The following is a 15,720-nucleotide window of genomic DNA, read 5'->3' on the forward strand; positions in this document are numbered from 1 at the left end:
AGTGTTGTACTAAGGTAAGAGTATAGTTGAGAAAGTATTGAAAAAATGTGTCTAAGATTGAAAATTTGTAGCTGCAGTGCACAAGGCTTCACAACTCTATCTTAGAAGGTGTTTTGTAGGCCTTACTCCATGTTACAAAATTGGAGCCATGTTGTGATTCAGATGTCTTATTCAGACCATGCCCAGATTCCTTACTCAGTAAAGTCACTAGAACTCAATAGAAAGAGTGTCAAGAAATGCTCCAATCGAGTATAAGTTTTCAGCATGAGTTAGTCTGTAAAGTCAGTAATTCAGTTAGCAGTCAAGCGAACAAGTTTGTATGGTTTCCCATCTTTCCATCTAGTTGTACTATCCAAAATTTCATGAATATGACCATTCCAAGATAGAGCATCCTAGTAGTAATGAGTTCAGCCCAGTTCACGTATCATGTCTCAGTTTCAGATCCCAGATATTCAGTTATAATTCAGTTCATAGGTGCCCCATGTATCATCTCAGCTTTTCCTCAGTATCTTAGTCAAGTCAACATTCTTCAAGGGATACAGTGTCCCAAGGTGGAGATACACTATAACCCTCGAGCTATTATGATCTAAACTTTCAATTTTCTCTTCACGTAAAAAATCCAGTTAGAGTAATGGGTCCTCACAGTTGACCCTCTAGTTCCAATTTCATCCATAAGCTATGTACTCAAGGGCTCAGTTCAGATTTCGATATTCAGTTTGTGTATCACGTTTCAGACTCATTCATGTTCTCATTCATACATGTTCAGTAAATTACCTTAGGCTTATCAGTGTTCTCAGCTTAAGGTAACAGTCTTTCTTAGATCTACTCAATTCCATGTTCGGTTACATCTATAATCTTAGTATCAGTTATCGTTGCATATTCAGTCACACATTCATTAATTAGTTCAGTCATGTATTCCATGTATCAGATATGCATGTCCAGTATATAAACTCAGTCTATCAACAATTCTCAACTTAATTAGTATCATTCGAGGATGAATGTTCCTAAAAGGGAGATATTATAACACCCCGTACTTTTACCTAGCTTAAATTTGTCCTAAAAATATCAAAGACTTGATTTAAAGAAGAATACACTTTTATACATGTGTAATTTTCAAGATTTTGACTTTTCATTGTGTGGGAAATTGAATAAGCATTCCATCGATACCAAATTTGCTCAAATCTGATACCCGGGCGAAGAGTTAGAGCCATATTAGTAAGACAATATACCACCTGGTACTCTAGCATGTTGCGGAGGCAGTCCAAATGGCATTTGTCATTTTCCAGTGAGACAATGCGATACCACCGCATCATGCCACTAGCTTTTTCCCCAATTTTCACTTTCCAGTATGACTCCGCGATCATGGCGCATAATGCCAAAGGGAAAATTCACAACCAATGAGGCACCGCGATGGCGTTGTATCGCTCCATCAACCCAATTCCCAATCATCAATTTCCAGTGACACGACGCGATAGCGCCGCGTCGCGTCAGGTGCCCAACTCGGATTTACAGTGATGAAAATTAAAATCTTTTTAGGGGAAATAGGGTCTTTTTCCATGACCCAGATCAGCCTTTAAATATGAAATTATGCCCTAAATACCCTATTATGTCATTTTTACTCACTTTCTCTTAAGAATAAAATCATTCTCTCTCAAGAGGAAGAAACCCTAGTTCAAAAAATCAAGGACAAGCCCAAGAAATCCATCAAGAACTTCAAGAACCTCACAAATTAAGGTATGTTAGATGTTCATCTATAGGTTCCTTTCACCCATAGAGTCCAAGAATCCCTTTTTAAACCTACAAGATCTCAAATTTATGATTTCCAAGTTTGATTTAGATTGAATTCATGTTCATGATATTAGTTGGGTTCCAATCCATGATTTAAATGCAAGTTTCATGAAATTAAATAACATGTATGATGAATATGTAATTATCTTGATAAACCCTTGAACGTGCAAAGTGATTAATGCATCTATGATGTTAATTTGGTTTGCAATCCATGATTATGATAAGATTCATGAAGAATAGAATAGTATGTAGGGGAAATCATATGAATTACATACTAAACCCTTGAATTTGAAATTAAGTATTGTATTTATGATGTTTATGTGATGACCATTATCATGTGAAATACTCATGCTCCCCAAGTATTTGCTAAAATACCTATGTGAAGTAGATAGAGCAATCATGAGATGTTATTATGAGATCTTAATCATGTACAAGCTTATGCCCTACAAGTGTTTGATAAAATGCTTATGTGAATTGACTAGTGAAGGCATGACATGTTATTATGTAATCCAATTCATGTACAAGTTAATGCATTACAAGTGTTTGATGAAATGTCTCTATGAATAAATTATGACCAAGTGAACATTGTTATGTTATTCAAGATTATGCTTTGCTTTACTTTTCATGCTATCGAGTCCTGGGGGTATTTAATACTCGATAATTTAGCTGTCTACCTAGAGCCAGTGTCAGTTACAGAATAATATCAGTTATGTCACGACCAGTAGTACTCTCAGTCAGTTACAAAACTCAGTAGAACTCAGTCAGTTACATAACTCAGGAAAACTCAGTAAGCTCAATCTTAGTCCAGTCCCGTTCAGTATACTCAATTCAGTGTCTTACAGTTAGGAGTAGGATTTAGCACCGAGAGAGTGCAGAGATGATGACTCCCCTCTAGATAGGTAGAGTCGTTAGTAGCAATCCCTGTACCCCAGAACTGTGTTGCCAGGGGTCACCCGTCAGATTAGGCTTGGCTCTGCTTAGGTGTCACCCGTCAGTTAGGGTTGGCATCCTGGTTTTCTAGTGTTAGTACCTGTGTCACGATATTAACACCCTTCCAACTGGGGTTACAGGTTGGACTCCAATTAGCTCATATGGGGGCATGTCGGTTAGATGATACCTCTCACTGTTTCAGTTTCGATTTTGGTCTTCAGTAGAGAACTCAGTTTAGTTCTACAGAATTAGGATTGTCAGACACAGTCAATTCAAAACTAGTAATTTAGTTATCAGTAACTCAGATATCAGTTACTCTGTTATTAGAATTTAGTACTTAGCTTCAGAAAAGCTTAGTTATACCATTTATATAAATGCACAGTGTTGCATATTCAGTATTTGCCGTAGTTCAGATATCCATGTTTAGTTATTCTATATTATTTAGTCAGTTATTGATCATACATATGAACCCTTGCATTCCTCACCTCATCTAGCATACCAGTACATTTCCACGTACTGACGCATACTTTCCTGTGCTATGATATTTCATATCATAGGTTCGGACGCTTAGGTTCACGACCACGCATAGTAGATTCAGATTCAGCCAACAATAGTAGATTTAGCAGTGAGTCCTCATCATTCAAGGATATTCTATTATTTCATATTTTCAGTAGATATAGTAGTTTAGTAGATGGATTTAGTTTGGGGATTATCCCATCAACTCCACTTTTAGACAGATTCAGTTAGAGGCTTTTCAGACTTAATTTTCAGACAGTATTCAGTTTTACAGATGTTATATTTTATCAGTATTTCAGATATTTTTAACCTTATGGCATTTTATCCCATTTTCCGCATTAATTTTAGTATTATTATGCAGTACTCACAATAGATATTATTTATAAGTTAGCTTGTAGTCCTTCGGGGTCGTAAGAACTATATGACGACTAGAGGGTAGTCCCGGGTTATTATAGAAGGCCTATGATAGAGTTCCCAAGGAGGTTCTTTGGACGTGTTTGGAGGCTATAGGTGTACCTATTTTCTATGTTAGGGTGATTAAGGATATGTATAACAGAGCCAAGACTCGAGTTCGAACGGGGAGAGGGGACTTAGAGCTCTTTCCTATCTTGAGGGGTTACATTAAGGATTGATGCTTAGTCTATTTCTTTTTGCCTTAGTAATGGAAGATTTGATGTGACATATTCAGGATGAGGTACTTATTATTTGCTTTTTGTTGATGATGTAGCCTCGATTGAGGAGACTCGTAGTGGAGTTAATGCTAAGTTGGAGGTTTGAAGGCAAACCCTTGAGTCTAAAGGGTTTAGATTGATTAGGTCCAAGATGGAACATTTAGAGTGTAAGTTTAGTGAGGTGTCTTATGAGTCAGATGTGGTTGTTAAGCTTGACACTCATTCTATCAGTAAGAGATATAGTTTCAAGTATCTGGGGTCGATGATTCAGGAGAATAGAGAAATTGACGATGATGTCACTCATCAAATTGGGGTAGAGTGGATGAAATAAAGGCTCACCTCTGGTATCTTGTGTGATAAAAAGGTACCTCCTAAACTTAAAGGCAAGTTCTACAGAGTGGTGGTTAGATTGGCTTTGTTGTATGGGGCAGAGTATTGGCCTATTAATAAGGCCCACATTCAGAAGATGAAGGTGGTGGAGATGAGAATGCTTCGACAGATGTGTGGGTGTACTAGAAAATATAGGATTAGAAATAAGGTTATTCAAGATAAGGTGAGAGTCTCTTTGGTGGAAGCCAAGATGAGGGAAGCAAGGTTTAGATGGTTCGGTCATGTGATGCGGAGAAGCATGGACACCTCAGTGCAGAGGCGTGAGAGGTTGTCTAGGGATGGTTTCAAGTGAGGTAGACCAATGAAATATTAGAGAAAAGTGATTAGACATGACAAAAGCAACTTCAGCTTATCGAGGACATGACCCTTGATAGGAAGTTGTGGAGGAGGCGAATTAGAGTAGAAGGTTAGTCTGAGTTAGGATGTTGTATGTTTTGGTGTATACTTAAAGTATCTTGCTTTAGGTATTATTGAGTATGTTAATTTCTAGTATATCTTCTTATTTTATTACTATTCCTTATCTTATCTTAGATTACTTTATTTTGAGTTGGGGGTCTATGAAAAACAACCTTTCTATCTCACGTTGAGGTAGTGGTATGGACTGTGTACACTTATCCTCTCTAGATCCCATTGGTGGGAATATACTGGGTATGTTGTTATTTTTGTTAGTCATTTCGGACTAGGGGTTTGGCTTGCCTACTGGTGGATTATAGTAGGCGCCATCATGTCCTGAGAAATTGTGTCATGAAATTTAGTGCAGAGTTAACCATTGAATCAACCTTATGTTCATCCATAACAACTCTATATTTAGATATAACATGACCTAGGTAATAAATTTGCTTAATTCCAAAAGTACACTTACTTTAATTCACATACAAAACGTGATCTCTTAGCACCTTGAAGGCTGTTTCTAGATGTGCTAAATGATCTAACCAACTGGGGCTATAAATGAGGATGTCACTAAAGAACACTTTATAAATTTTTTGAGATATGAGTGGAAAATCCTATTATTGAGACTTTGAAAAGTGGAGGGGGCATTAGTGAGGCCAAAGGCATGACCAAGAACTCAAAGTGGCCATGAGGAATTTTGAAGCTATTTTAGGGACATTAGCTTGTGTATATTGATTTGGTGGTACCCTGACCTAGGATCCAACTTAGAAAAATACTTAGCTCCATGTAATTCATCCATCAGCCCCTCAAGCACAGGGATTGGAAACTTATCCTTTACAATGTTGTTATTTAACTCTTTATAATCCACACACTTCCTTCATGATCCATCCTTTTTCTTTACCACGAAAATTGGTGAAGAGAAAGTTCTAGTATTGTGCCTAATCACCCCTAACTCTAGCATCTCATCAACCATTTTTCTAATATCATCTTTCTATATTGTAGGGTATTTTTAAGGTCTGATGTTGATAGTATAAGTTCTTTATTGCAATATAATTTTGTTATCTTGTTCTCTAGTTGGAGGTAGCCCTTTTTAAACATCAAAAAGATCATTGTATTGGTATAAAAATAGGGGATAAATCTTCCTAATGACTACACTCATCAGTAGAATGTGCCATGGACAACAAACTACCACTACTTCCATCCTAATTGTGCTCATTAAGTATTCCTATAGATATTATGCATAATTTAACTGGCTTTGCTAGTAATTTGTCCACATTGTTTTATTGTATTATCTTTATAGTATCTGGTTGGATTTCTCTCAGTGACACCTTAAGACAGAAACAGTAAACTCCATCTTAAGTGTCCTAAAATTTCAAAATAATCACCTAAAATGATTAATCATTGATGCCTAATACTATATTACACCCTCTAATAGGCAAAACCAACATATTGGAATTAAAAGCTACCCCTTTTATATTCCAATCCACTTTTTGCTAATAAATTGACTTTATATTTTTTTGTCATAAATAATTAACACAGTAAAAGAAGTGATAGGAGTTAGTGCACACCACAGTCTCTTGGCAGTGTTCAAATCTACGAAATTACGGGTGCTGCTAGTGTCTATCAGCACCTGTACAAACTTTCCCTTAATACTTACAGTGACTTTCATGGTCCTAAAGTCACTTACACCATTCATATCATAGACAGGCGTATGTGGCAAGATTGTTCCCTCTTATCAATTTTACAATTGCGCCCATTTATTGTTAAAAATTCAGAAGAATCTAGTACCATTTCATCCTTTATTCTGTGATTTCTTTTCCTTCTTCTATCTCCATGGAGAACAACTATTTTCCCCTTACAAACATGACCGTAAGAGTATTTCTCATCAAAATTGAAACACAATTCCTTGCTCTTTCTTTCCTTCATCTTAGATGGTTTAGTAATTTTGCTCTTCACGAATTTGGTTTAAGGATGAAAGTGGTAGAAAGCGTGTTACTTTGGAATGAGTATTGTTTGGTTTCGTGTTTTGAAAGGTTCCATATGAAAAAAAGGGATAAACGGAGGTATATCTAGAATTTATTTTAGAAAGAGAAGTGGAGCTGGTAAGATATTGCATTTGTACTTTAAACGTCTATTCCTGAATTCTTGCCAAGCTTACATCCTTGGCCAAATACCTAGGAGCTAATATTTTCACTGGTAAGCCAATCTCTGGCTTTAATCCTCTCACAAAGTGACTAACCATATAATCTTCAGAAATTTCTACCCTAGTGAGTAGTTTATCAAAAATATTAACATAATCCTGCACAGAGTTTACTTGACGAAGATCTTTGAAATCTCCCACTGAGCCATTAAACAATTTTGTCGCAAATCTTACAAACAAGCATTGAGAATACTCACCCCATTTAGGCCATTCCCTTGTTAACCTATGCGTCATAAAATATTGATGCCACTGAAGTTACCTGCCATCCAATTTTTAAGAAGCAAGTGTTACCCTCAAAACTTTTATGGGGTTTCATACACATCTAAGAATTTATCGCAATTATAGATCCAATCCTTCAATCCTTGACAAGCAAACCTAAGAATATCTATTTGAAAAATGTGATTATAACCCTAGAAATTTCCCATTCCATTATTAGCTCGACCCCCAAGCACCCCAGGGGCCTCATTTTCCCTAACATTGCCATAAGGATAGGGAGTTCCTAGTGGGTTTAAATTCCCTGAGAACGACCTTCTGATATCATCCATGGTTTCCATAACCTTTGCTTCAATGCGTGTTGAATTTCTGTGACAGAGTTCACAACTCCTTACATGGAATTCTTCAACACATCGCTTTTCTTCGTAATTTTTACATGCGAGTATTGTGATCACCCAAGCAAGTCAGAAAAAACCTGGATCTAATACCAATGATACAACCCATACCAAATTAGTAAGAGAAGCTTTCCCTAAAAGGAAAACTGCTTAATTGCCCTTGACAGCTAAGTCGGAGAAGAACATTGAGATTTTAAGAGAAAGAAGGAAAATGATTTCTGATGTTGATTAATAACTAAATAATTACGATGGGGAAAGATGAATCTATATAAAGAAAAACCAACTCAGCTAATGAAGTAAATATGAAACATTCTAGAAGTTAGTTATGTAACTAACCCACTAACAACTCTAACAGATTTTCGAAACATGTGCAAGTCACGTGCCACTTAACTAACTACAGTACTATTCAACTAACTACAGTACACAGTTTAATGTCCAATGAAATGTGAAAGCTAAAATAGGAAATCATTGAACATCAGCGAAGAATCCTTCCAAAAGACTTGTAACAACGAGTGGAGAAGAAAGAAAAAAGAAAAGGTGGAGGGTGGTGTTGGTGTAATATACCACAAATTACAATAATCATTACAGTTGAAAATATAAATTGAACAAAAAATAAAGAAAACAAGATAATCTTCTTCTTGGCTGAGGCGCGGATATCTCGCTCTCTTTAAGGAGATTCAAGCCAACTGCGGCATAATCTACACCGATCCAGCAGTAATCTTTTGACTTTTCCCCTCCAGGATACAACAACCCATCAATGATGTACAACTCAAACAACTCCGAATTAGTTGAAGAGTCCAAAGCTCCACCATAGAAACACCTTCCTTCAATATATATTTACTCTCTTTATATAGTGAATATAGTTAAAAACTTAGAATATTTTCTTTGCCTCAACTCTTTCTTTCACTAATAAAACAACTCTCTTTTGTATAGTGAATATAGTTGTAGACTTAGAATATTTTCTTGTCTCAACTCTCTATTTCACTACTACACACTATTATCTTTTTCACACTTATCATATTTCCTTGTACATGCAATAACATGCAAGACCACCTCTATTTATAGGTGAGGTATCCATCCTTGTATTGAATAGGAAGAATGTGGTGTAGTAAAGTGGGTACATGAATGGTTGGATGTTACATGAGTTACACGCATAATTACATAGTATAATGGGCAAATAAAGACTTAGTGGTTATAGGAGTTTCAAGAAACTCATGACCACATTCTTCCACTAACAAATGTAAGTAATAATACTCATAATACATAATTTATGCCCACTAACATATGCACTTAATATATTAATTTAATAATAAAATGCATATACACCAATAGGTGGGTTGGTTTTTTAATTATTTTTTTTCCTTTTAAAAATTTATTATTTATTTTCTTTTATAATTTTAATATAAATATGGTGTTCGCTTGCTCCTAAACTCATGTAGTCACATGCTATGTCCAACTCAATCACCTTAATGCCACATAAGCTCGATTAATGGTTAGAAAGTGATTTAAAATGTTGAGTTTTATTGAGTTTAAAATTTCACTTGGCAAAAAGATGAGTAGGAAGATGTAGAATACAAACCCATACAAGTAAAATAGTCAGCAGACCATTTTGCCTAAATAATAAAAACTCGTAACTCAAATTCTTAAACTTTGTCTCCCATTTATATTGCCATCGGTATTTCCATTAGCTAGTGAGTTTCTAAAGCAAATGTGAACATGGTGACTAAATAGAAAGTAGAGTACTCTTTTTTCCTCTTCATTCTTCACTTTCGGTTCAACCAACTCAACTCAGAAACCAAAGGTCCTATACTCAATCATTTTATCCCCACATTGCCCAAGTCTCATTTTTTTCCAAACTTCCTTTTCCTTGTACTAATAGTTTAACTATATCTTGACTTACTTAAAAGGTAGTAGTTGGTTTTGACGTCATCTTATAGTAAGAGTTGCGTCTTTTTTCTGTTTTTGCTTCTAAAGAATGCAATTATGTTCCACTGAACTTCTGTATTTTCTATCATTTTAACCTGACTTCACGGCTCAGGCTTTTCTATTATAGGTGCTAATACATAAGTTTTCGTCTACAACATAAATAGCAGTTATATTTTTGGTATGTTTGGTTGTCAAGATTCAAGCTTTCTTCCATTTCACTCAGTACATAGCATAGGTGACTTAAAAGGATAAATTATGCAAAATGGAGCGGGATGAATACAATGATTCATATAGCTAAACCCAACTAATATCTGACCGAAAGAATAATCTCTTCTACAATATTTCATTTTTCTAATTTCCCACCTAGGTTCCCGCTTCAAGGGCCCATTAATTTGAGTTCGTGCCGAGGAGTTCCACTTTAAGGGTAAACTGCCCCTACTGAAAAAATAGATAAGTCCGAATCAACTTTTGAGGAATAAGTACCACACCATCACAATTGTTGGTAGGCCTACAATATCTTCATAACTTCACAAAAGCATTTTTACACGTTCCAATTTGATGGATTACTTGGCCTTAAAGACTTAGCAAAAAAAAGAAAAAAAAAAAAAGGAGCGTAACGACAACCTGAAATTGTCATTGAAAGAAATCTAACAATTGAATGATTGTATAGGAGGACAGGAGCCAAGTCAATGATTGTCTGATTCACCCAAAAGCCAGTGAATGGGAACCACTTTTTCTTTATAGTTGCTTCAAGTTTTGTAACTTGTCTCGTCTCTCCTATGGCAACTCTGTCAAGTTCTGGATTATTTGATCAATCCATAACCGAGATTAGTCTGAAATATTTGATTTATAAAAGAATATATAAACAGCTGTTTGGAATGAATTACACCAATTATGTACAAGTATGATCCAAGAGCGTTCCACTGGACCAATATCTTTTGTCCTGTTCCTCCTTATTCCTTTGTCCTTTCTCTTGTTTTAGACATCATATGAACCTTAAAAGCCTATTCATGGTCGAGAAATCTGTTTCTGTTCTTGTCATTGCCATTCTTTTCGTCACCTTAGCAAATGACACGCTGTCTGTATACCTCAATTCTAGTTCTTGCATTACGCAGAGTTGTAGTAATGGAGTGAAGATATCATACCCCTTCTGGATTCCTGAGAAACAGCCATCGTACTGTGGCTTACCATCTTATAATGTCACCTGCAACAAACAAAAGCCACTTCTTCATATTTCTGGTGACGAATTTATCATTAAGGAAGTATTTTACACAAACAACTCGATTCTGCTAGCCAAAGCAGATATGTTTGATGAAGACAACAGCTGTCCAGTACCAAGACATAATTTTAGCATCAGGGGTACTCCATTTTCCTCGGGTCCTAACACTGCAGATCTCTTCTTCTTCTATGACTGCACTCAACCATATGAAAGTGAGACATATGCTGTGGATTGTGCCCGCAATGCTACTCATCATTCTTTTGCGGTTTTTCATACTGAGCTTCTGGAGCACTATAATTATTCAGTCGAATCGTGTCAGGATCCTGTTTATGCCCTTGTTGAGACTGATTCTCTAGATAGATTGCTAAAGATGAACTACACACAAGTTCTGCAAAAGGGATTCTTTCTGCAGTGGGATGGGACTAATTGTAGAGATTGCCAGAATAGTGGAGGCCGTTGTGGTGCTCAGAGTAATGAATTTGTGTGCATCTGCAAAGACCAAACCCAACCAAGAACATGCTTTCATGGTATATCTAAATACAGTTATAAGTTTAATTCCATGTTTAAACAGATTTCCATTTATTGAGTAGAGAATATCTCCGTAATTCCTAGAATAAAAAGGCAAACCATTCTTTTATTTATCGATCATATTAAAGGAAGAAACATTTCCAATTTAGATGATAGCAGCTGATTAGTTATGCTTTACTAGATACATTACGGTTGTTGGTATCATTTGATCACCTATCACGTTTCATTTCAGGAAGAAACAACATCGGATTACAGGTTGGCATAGGTGATTGTCCTTTGAATTTGTTCAGTTCGATTCTTTTTTTTCCTCCTCGTTTCAAGAATGATGAATCTCCAATACACATTTCTTCTTCCAGGTGTTAGTGCAGCTGCATTTGCTTCTTTGATGGCAGGTATATTATTCCTTATCTATCGTCGTAGACAGAACAAAAGTTATGCTGGTTCGTCCTTGTTCACTAGAAGCATTCGTTCCTATCCATCCTCCACTAAAGATCCTGAAAAGGCTAATATAGCTATGGGTGTTCACCTCTTTGACTACAATGAACTGGAAGAAGCCACTAACAATTTTGATTCCAAGAAGGAGCTTGGAGATGGTGGATATGGCACAGTATACAAAGGTAGGAAAAGTGATTAAAATTGGATTTTTTACTGATAATGTGTGACTGAACCTAAACACTTGATTGCTTCATCAAACATTTGGTTGAATATGATATGCTTGTAGGTAAACTTCGAGATGGACGTGTCGTTGCTGTAAAACATTTATATGAAAACAACTGCAAGAGGGTAGAACAATTCATGAATGAAATTGATATATTAACACGGTTGCATCATCCAAATCTTGTCACTCTTTACGGATGCACATCTCACCATTCCCGTGAACTTCTACTGGTTTATGAATACATTCCCAATGGCACAGTTGCTGATCATCTACACGGTGGAGATTCAGAGCGCAGATCGCTTTCATGGAATACACGAATGAAAATTGCCATAGAAACAGCAAATGCACTTGCCTATCTCCATGCTTCAGATGTCATCCACCGAGATGTAAAAACTAATAATATCCTTCTCGACAACAATTTCTGTGTTAAAGTAGCAGATTTTGGCTTGTCTCGGCTATTCCCATTGGATGTTACGCATGTATCAACAGCTCCACAGGGCACTCCTGGATATGTTGATCCTGAGTACTACGAGTGCTATCAGCTCACTGACAAAAGTGATGTTTATAGCTTCGGAGTGGTATTAATTGAGTTTATATCATCACTGCCTGCTGTTGATATCTGTAGGCACCGGCATGAAATTAATTTGTCAAATATGGCCATCAACAAGATTCAAAGCAATGCATTACACGAGTTGGTGGATTCAAATCTTGGATTCGACACCGATGATAAAGTAAGGTCAATGATAACTGCAGTGGCAGAGTTAGCATTCCAGTGTCTACAGAATGATGGGGATATGAGGCCGTCTATGCAGGAAGTTGTGGAGGCTCTGCTGAGAATTCGGAGAATGAATAAAACGGGGGTAACAGAGAAGAGCTATCCTGATGATGATGCAGGGTTGTCGAAGAATAACACGTCATTAGACTCACCTGATTCGGATACTGCAAAAGGGAGTAGCAGTTCAACAACACCCAATGCCAGTACCTAGTTTTTGGTTCTCTAAGGTGGCACTTGTGAACCTGTCATGTTGGTTTCCGAAACTTGAATTACATACACTTTGATTACCTTCGTTTTCTCTATAAAAGAGGATGTACATATGTCAGTGCAGCTCGTTTAACTTGGCCACTTTAATTCGATGTGATCTTCTCAATTCTTTTTTCTCTTTGATCTTCACAAGTCTGCTGATTTATTTTTGTAGTTGTACATGTTTAATTTAGTACCTTGCAGTAGAAGAATATGATTAATTTTACAAGGGAGCCAAGAGTACATTATCTGTAGTATAGTATGCCAATTGACTGATTTTGATAAAAGTTCAGTGCTCTTGATCAAGACACACAGTTTTTACTTTTTAAAATCCAGATTCTACGTGTTCAATCCATTCTACTGATTTAGCTTTAATTTTCTTTACTCAAGGGTTGGTTTCAGCACAGTGCTCTTTCATCAAGAGCTATGCTGCTCGAACTTTTCAATAATGTCGATGGGTTCATTTCAGATCCTCTATTAGTAATGTACTTTTTGAGGATTTGACACCGTTAAGACAAGAGTTCGAGCAACATAGATCAAGTGTACATATGAATGATGTCTTGCTCTTCTTCTTGTTTTTCTTTTTTTATATTAGGGGTTTAGGGGGGTGATGAGTGATATATATGAGACCACTGTTGATCTGATAAACTGAAGAATTAGAGCAGCTCATTCATCTCGTTATCCATACGAACTGGTTTTATGCTATTGAGGCACCCAAGAATTATGAGCTTGTTCTAAACATTCTGATGGAACTTTCCAAATACATGCATATAAGAAGAAATGTAAGCTTTCTGTATGGAGAAACAGTTCAAAATCTGAAGAGGATTAAAGACCAGGCTTCATAAATGATAAACATTCCTTAGGTTCACCCTCGTAGAATATACTAAAATACTTTCTTCACTGTAAATAATTCCAATCAAACTCATTTAAGAAAAAAACAAGTTCACTACTTCTGGAATGTTTCGTCTTTGGCAGCTGTGAAAATACATATACGCCTATGAAATTGCTGATGCTTCAGTGGAACAATGTGATGAACTGGATGGAGAAATTAAGGAGGCGTTCAATGGTATTGCCTGTGTGGTCAAAGAATGTCTTCCTGAACAATAAGGAGTACATAATAATGGTTTTGGTGGGATTTCTAAGATCAGGCTTCCTTCTAACATGTCAATTACCTTGCTCATTGATGGCCTTTGTGCTGGATCGGTTTGGATGCACCACAGACCTACTAATATCATCTTCCTAGCAGTTTCTTCTTCTTCTTTGCTTATAATCCCATGTAGCTTTAGGTCATCGTCTAGCTGAACATGTTGATATGCCCAGTAAGGAAAATATATCTCACTTGTATGGCTCACTTCTTCCTTGACATTTTTTCTTCCTCCGACCATTTCTAGAACCATCATTCCATAACTATAGACATCAGACTTGTGTGAGACTCGTCCAAAGCTCCTACTGATTACTTCGGGAGCAATGAAACCAATCGTACCTCGTGCTCCTAACATGGATACAATGCTTCCTTTCCTGGTGCATAGTTTTGCCAAACCAAAATCGGATATCTTAGGACAGAATTCCTCATCCAGGAGTATGTTATGAGGCTTTATGTCAAAATGCAAAATTCTCTTGTTGCATCCTCGGTGAAGATACTCCAATCCTTTAGCAATTCCTACGGCAATTTGATACAACCTGTGAAGTCCCAAGAGAGGAACATCGCCATATATGTATTTCTCGAGGGATCCATTTAGCATGAAGTCATAAATAAGAGCTCTGTTCCTCCCATCAAGACAATATCCTAAAAGAGACACGACATTGACATGAGAAGTCTGGCTGATGCTTGCAACTTCATTGATAAATTCTTCTCCATCACCTTTAGATGCTTTTAAAATCTTCACTGCAACTGCACGGCCATCAGAAATTTCACCTTTGTAGACCCCTCCATAACCTCCTTCACCAAGCTTATCTTTGAATCCATGCGTCATTTTCTTGATTTCCCAATAGCGGTATCTCCTTGGTGCCAGAGAACCATATTGCTTAAGTAACGCCTCCAGACTCTGATCTTCTGTTTTGCCGTTAATTAATCTTAAGCACTTGTAGAATGACTTTCTATACTGTGTGTACCAGATCCCGAAGCAGATTAACATCCCAATTCCAGCAACTGAAATTGCTATTACCAGATGAAGGGATTTTATTTATGGGGTGAGAGAATATTGGATCTCATGCAGGCTACAAATTGTTCAATTAAAAATGAACATGAAGTAGGAAGAAGAGAGACATACCTGTTGTCAACTTGAGTAAATGAATCTTTCTTGCAAATTGAATGTTTGGTTGCATCAAATACGCCGGTGGCTTGCCATTATCTCGGCAAGTAAAAGGAAAAGTTGTGTCTCCACAACGACAACGAAACTCTTGATCAAATTCACATACACCTCCTGAATCCTGACATGCCAAACAGCCACCTGAGGCATCACTGTAATCCACTTCAAACCCCTCATTCACAGCATCTTGCAGCGTTAGAGTTGAGTCCCACAATTTCTTATAAGCAGTAGAAACAAGAGGAACCAGTATGGTGAAGGAACATCCTAGAACATTCGTAACAATTTCATCAGTAAAGAACACCCCAGTGTTGATTGTTCCAATTATAGAACAACTAATATTGCTCTGCAGCTGTACGTTGGACAGGACACCAGGACTGCAGCCATAGTGTATGTTTATAAATGTAGTTCCTGGGACGTACCTGCAGTGATAGAGATTCCTGTAACTACATCCCTACTTCTTTTTCACACCAAATAATGGAACCAATAACTTGATCCGCCACTAATTAATTACCTGAGACCATTGACTAAGGTGGTGTTGTACTCGTAGAGATTGAACAAGGAAGGAG

General features: G+C 36.8%; 2 protein-coding genes across 4 annotated transcripts; one reads left to right on the forward strand and one right to left on the reverse strand.

Annotated features, from left to right (window-relative positions):
• The first annotated feature begins 9,617 nt into the window (after window positions 1–9,617).
• On the forward strand, window positions 9,618–12,991 carry LOC107850735 (LEAF RUST 10 DISEASE-RESISTANCE LOCUS RECEPTOR-LIKE PROTEIN KINASE-like 1.2). 2 transcript variants are annotated; one of them, XM_016695469.2, is made up of 4 exons: window positions 9,618–11,165; window positions 11,399–11,431; window positions 11,523–11,783; window positions 11,888–12,991. In XM_016695469.2, exons 1-4 carry the CDS (start codon window positions 10,409–10,411, stop codon window positions 12,808–12,810), a joined length of 1,974 nt encoding a protein of 657 aa, XP_016550955.1. In that variant the 5' UTR covers window positions 9,618–10,408; the 3' UTR covers window positions 12,811–12,991. The 2 variants fall into 2 exon arrangements, with proteins under 2 accessions (XP_016550955.1, XP_047256861.1); XM_047400905.1 differs by lacking the exon at window positions 11,399–11,431 and having other exon boundaries at window positions 9,623–11,165.
• A 670-nt stretch (window positions 12,992–13,661) lies between these two features.
• LOC107850734 (LEAF RUST 10 DISEASE-RESISTANCE LOCUS RECEPTOR-LIKE PROTEIN KINASE-like 2.4) lies at window positions 13,662–15,720 on the reverse strand (the record flags this gene model as incomplete). Of its 2 annotated transcripts, none has more annotated exon segments than XM_016695464.2 (3): window positions 13,662–14,994; window positions 15,116–15,573; window positions 15,666–15,720. In XM_016695464.2, coding segments are annotated over 3 exon segments (1,667 nt in total), but the record flags the coding sequence as incomplete, so codon positions are not given.

This window comes from Capsicum annuum, chromosome 12 (assembly GCF_002878395.1).
Source record: "Capsicum annuum cultivar UCD-10X-F1 chromosome 12, UCD10Xv1.1, whole genome shotgun sequence".
Taxonomy (NCBI): Eukaryota; Viridiplantae; Streptophyta; class Magnoliopsida; order Solanales; family Solanaceae; genus Capsicum; species Capsicum annuum.

Excerpts from the sequence above, each read along its gene's own strand:
- LOC107850735 (XM_016695469.2), top strand. The coding sequence starts at position 10,409 with ATGAACCTTAAAAGCCTATTCATGGTCGAGAAATCTGTTTCTGTTCTT. Across the intron at positions 11,166-11,398 it reads ACCAAGAACATGCTTTCATG|GAAGAAACAACATCGGATTA; the intron begins GTATATCTAAAT and ends GTTTCATTTCAG. Across the intron at positions 11,432-11,522 it reads CGGATTACAGGTTGGCATAG|GTGTTAGTGCAGCTGCATTT; the intron begins GTGATTGTCCTT and ends TTCTTCTTCCAG.